Source organism: Entelurus aequoreus, linkage group LG20 (genome assembly GCF_033978785.1).
Source record: "Entelurus aequoreus isolate RoL-2023_Sb linkage group LG20, RoL_Eaeq_v1.1, whole genome shotgun sequence".
Lineage (NCBI taxonomy): Eukaryota > Metazoa > Chordata > Actinopteri > Syngnathiformes > Syngnathidae > Entelurus > Entelurus aequoreus.
This window is the reverse complement of record NC_084750.1, coordinates 6,351,023-6,356,022: the sequence shown is the minus strand read 5'-3', so window position 1 is coordinate 6,356,022 and position 5,000 is coordinate 6,351,023. Positions and strand designations below refer to the sequence as shown.

At 35.2% G+C, this 5,000-nt stretch overlaps 1 protein-coding gene across 1 annotated transcript in view; it reads left to right on the top strand.

The window, feature by feature from the left end:
• LOC133635550 (homeobox protein Hox-A10-like) overlaps positions 1-3,714 on the top strand; it is a 6,334-nt gene extending 2,620 nt beyond the window's left edge. The window contains 2 exon segments of the mRNA XM_062028757.1: positions 3,399-3,461; positions 3,464-3,714. Of these exon segments, the coding sequence (XP_061884741.1) occupies positions 3,399-3,461; positions 3,464-3,672 (272 nt within the window). The 3' untranslated portion in view covers positions 3,673-3,714.
• The last annotated feature ends 1,286 nt before the right edge of the window (positions 3,715-5,000 follow it).

Genomic DNA, 5,000 nt, shown 5'->3' with positions numbered 1-5,000 from the left:
AGATACAAAATGCATGTAAACATATGGTAACAGATACAAAAATACATGTAAATATATGCTAAAAGATCCAAAATGCATGTAAACACATGCGAAAAGATACAAAATACATGTAAACTGTTGCTAAAAAATACAAAATGCATGTAAACATATGGTAACCGATACAAAAATACATGTAAATGTATGCTAAAAGATCCAAAATGCATGTAAACACATGCGAAAAGATACAAAATACATGTAAACTGTTGCTAAAATATACAAAATGCATGTAAACATATGGTAACCGATGCAAAAATACATGTAAACATATGCTAAAAGATACAAAATGCATGTAAACACATGCGAAAAGATACAAATATACATGTAAACATAAGCTAAAATATACAAAAATACATGTAAACACATGCTACAAGAAACAGAATGCATGTAAACACATGCGACAAGAAACTGAATGCATGTAAACACATGCCAAATGATATAGAAATACATTCAAACGCATTCTACAAGTAACACAATGCATGTAAACACATGCTAAAAGATACACAATTATGTGTAAACACATGCTACAAGATACATGTAAACATATGGTAAAAGATACAAAACTATGTGTAAACCTATGCTAAAAGATACAAAAATGCATGTAAACACATGCTAAATAATACAAAAAAAAACATGTAAACTCATGCTAAAAGATACTAAATGCATTTAAAAAACATATGGTAATATATGCAAAATACCAGAAAATATATGCTAAAAGAAACAAAAGTAGATCCTGGAATATAAAAATATCTGTGCTCAAATATAAAACATACTTGAAAATATATGTTTGAAAATATTAAATATGCTAAGAGATACACAAATAGATGCTTAGAGACACAAAAATACATCTAAACATGCGCTAAAAGAAACAAAAGTACATGTACACACGCTAAAAGAAACAAAAATAGATGCTACAGTTAAGATACAAACATAACTGAATATATGGTAAAAGATACCAAAATAAATGTAAAATATGCTAAAAGATACACAATACATGTAAACACATGCTAAAAGACATAAACATGCATGTAAACACAAAGATGCAAAAATGCATATAAATGTATGAAAAATAATACAAAAATACGTCTAAACATACGCTAAAAGAAACAAAAATACATGTACATACGCCAAAAGAAACAAAATAGATGCTACAATTAAGATACAAAAATAACTGAATATATGGCAAAAGATACCAAAATAAATGTAAAATATGCTAAAAGATACACAATACATGTAAACACATGCTAAAAGACATAAACATGCATGTAAACACAAAGATGCAAAAATACATATAAATGCATGAAAAATAATACAAAAATACATCTTAACATATGCTAAAAATACAAAAACAGACACTAGAAGATACCAAAATACATATAAACATATGCTAAACAATACATGTAAACATTTACTAAAAGGTACACAAATTCATGTAAACATATGGTAAAAGGTACAAAAATAAATGTTAACATTTGCTAAAAGGTACAAAAGTTCATGTAACCATGCAAAAAAAACTATAAAAATATGTTTAAACATATGCTAAAAGGAACAAAAATTAATGTAAACATTTGGTCAAAAATACAAAAATACATATAAAAATTTGCTAAGAGGTACAAAAATTAATGTAAACATATGATAAAAGGTACACAAAATACATGTCAACATTTGCTAAAAGTTTAAAAAATTATTGTAAACATGCTAAAAAACTACAAAAGTATGTGTAAACATTTGATAAAAGGTACAGAAATTCATGTAAACATATGCTAAAAGCTACAAAAAGTACATGTTAACATTTGCTAAAAGGTACAAAAATTAATGTAAACATATGCTCAAAAATACATATAAACATTTGCTAAAAGGTACAAAAATGTATGTAAACATATGCTAAAAGGTACACAAATTAATGTAAACATATGCTAAAAGGTACAAAAATGCATGTTAACATATACTAAAAAATACACAAATGCATGTCAACATTTGCTAAAAAATACACACATGCTGTAAACATATGCTAAAAAATACACAAATGCATGTCAACATTTGCTAAAAAAAAACTACACAAATGCATGTAAACATTTGCTAAAAGATACAAAAATGCATATAAACATTTGCTAAAAGGTACAAAAATGCATGTCAACATTTGCTAAAAGGTACAAAAATGCATGTCAACATTTGCTAAAAGGTACAAAAATGCATGTCAACATTTTCTAAAAAATACACAAATGCATGTAAACATTTGCTAAAAGGTACAAAAATGCATGTAAACATTTGCTAAAAGGTAAAAAAAAAAAAAGTAAACATTTGCTAAAAGATACAAAGATGCATGTAAACATTTACTAAAAGGTACAAAAATGCATGTAAACATTTGCTAAAAGGTACAAAAATTAATGTAAACATTTGCTAAAAGGTACAAAAATTAATGTAAACATTTGCTAAAAGGTACAAAAATGCATGTAAACATTTGCTAAAAAATACACAAATGCATGTAAACATATGCTAAAAGATACAAAAATGCATGTCAACATTTGCTAAAAGGTACAAAAATGCATGTAAACATTTGCTAAAAAATACACAAATGCATGTAAACATATGTTAAAAGATACAAAAATGCATGTAAACATTTGCTAAAAGGTACAAAAATTAATGTAAACATTTGCTAAAAGGTACAATAATTAATGTAAACATTTGCTAAAAGGTACAAAAATGCATGTAAACATTTGCTAAAAAATACACAAATGCATGTAAACATATGCTAAAAGATACAAAAATGCATGTCAACATTTGCTAAAAGGTACAAAAATGAATGTAAACATTTTCTAAAAGGTAAAAAAAAATTGACTCAAAGATACAGAAATACACTAAACACACAAATACAAACAAGCTAAAAGAGACAATAAAATATAACACACACACACACACGCACGCACACACACACACACACACACACACACACACACACACACACACACACACACACACACACACACACACACACACACACACACACACACACACACACACATTGATAGACAAATCCAAGAAATGCATACAGGTTTACTGACGTTAAAAACTACACGAATAATATACAAAATACATACAATACACATGCTACAAAATGTACACAACTCCCTGACTACTGTATACCTTCAGACACACACTGACGTCACGCGAAAGAAAACACACCTGACTAAATGATACACAAAGAACTACACTGTCGCTGCATAAAAACACACACGCGGTAACACAACATGTATGTATGACACGACAGTGATACAAAACACACAACGACACATGTTGACGGCTCAAAAAAAAAAGGGAATAATAGCGCAATGCGCGTGCGCGCGCCTCCTTCCCTCCCGCAGAGGACAAGAAAAGCGACGCGGCCGCCAATTGGCTGACGGCGAAGAGCGGGCGGAAGAAGCGCTGCCGTACACCAAACACCAGACTCTGGAGCTGGAGAAGGAGTTCCTCTTCAACATGTACCTGACCCGAGAGCGCCGCCTGGAGATCAGCAGGAGCGTGCACCTGACCGACCGGCAGGTGAAGATCTGGTTCCAGAACCGCCGGATGAAACTCAAGAAGATGACGCGGGAAAACCGCATCCGGGAGCTCACCTCCAGCTACGGATTCTCGTGATGAACGAGGTGACGTCAACGACAAAATGGAAACGGAAAGAATGTAATAAATGACCCCCCCCCCTCCCTCCCCCCTCACACACACACACACACACACACACACACACACACACACACACACACACACACACACACACACACACACACACACACACACGTGTCGTAGTATCACACACACCTCATTTTATTTTGAGTTTGCATGGACTCGTATAAACAACAACAATATGACGTAATACTATGGAGTGAGTGTCTGACATGCGCAGTAGGCAGTTGTATATATATATATTGTTGTGTACATACCGACCTTGTGTTTGTGTCATGATGAATAAATTATCGCTCTGTCGCATTACGAACTTGCATTGTTGCACCCTAGCAGTGTGCGTGTTTCAAGTGGCAGGTTGCGTGGAATCATACTAAAAAAAAAATAAAAAATACATATTTGGCGTGGAGTGCGTGTTTGGAAATGTGTGCACGTATAAGAGAAAGGGGGCTGCGAGGCGTCTTGAGCTCGCAGTGCTTGCAGGCTATTGTCGGCTTTTATGACCGCGGGACGAGCTTTCTCTCCTCCACGAGCTGCTTCAGTCGTGGGAGAGGCTTTCACGCCGACAGGAGGCCCTCCTTGTCATGCCGCCGCGTGGATACCAAAAAAGTCACATTTTTCTTAGCAGGGAATCATGCACGGGTAAGTGGGGTTTCATTCTTGCCCGCGTGGGGTTCATTCTTGCCCGCGTGTGTGTGTGTGTGTGTGCGTGGGTGCACAAAAATCCACGTCATTATTTGCTGCTATTATAATTATTATGATGATGCAATATTGTTTCAGCGGCACCCGGATGGACTGTCGAGTGGTTTAGGTAGTTTCATGTTGTTGGGGGGCTTTTTTCAAATGACCCTGCAACATGAAACTGTCTTAATTGCCCCAGTTATGGACATCGATGACGACCGCAGACTTTAAAAAAAAAAAAAAAAAAAAAAAAAAAAAGCAAAAGAGGGGAGAAATGTGCAGAAATGTGCGGTTTGCCTGTGCGTATTTACGCGTTTGGTGTTTGGATTGTGTGCGTTTCTGTCCTAACCCGCGGGGTGACGCATGCATGCAGACAAGGCCTCGGTTACGACCACTGCAGTGGAGGGGAAGGGTGGAAAAGGCGAGTGGGACAACAGCGACCTCCGTGGGCCATGAGACCGGATGCTTCCGCCTGCGCCAATATAGTCCCCGCGGACAAAAGGAGGGGGGAAAAAAGGGAGGCTTTATGGCGACATTCAGATCCGCCAGACAGGCTGTTATCTGCGGAGGCAAACGCGGTGAATAGCCCCTAAAGTGGTAAAGTGGGT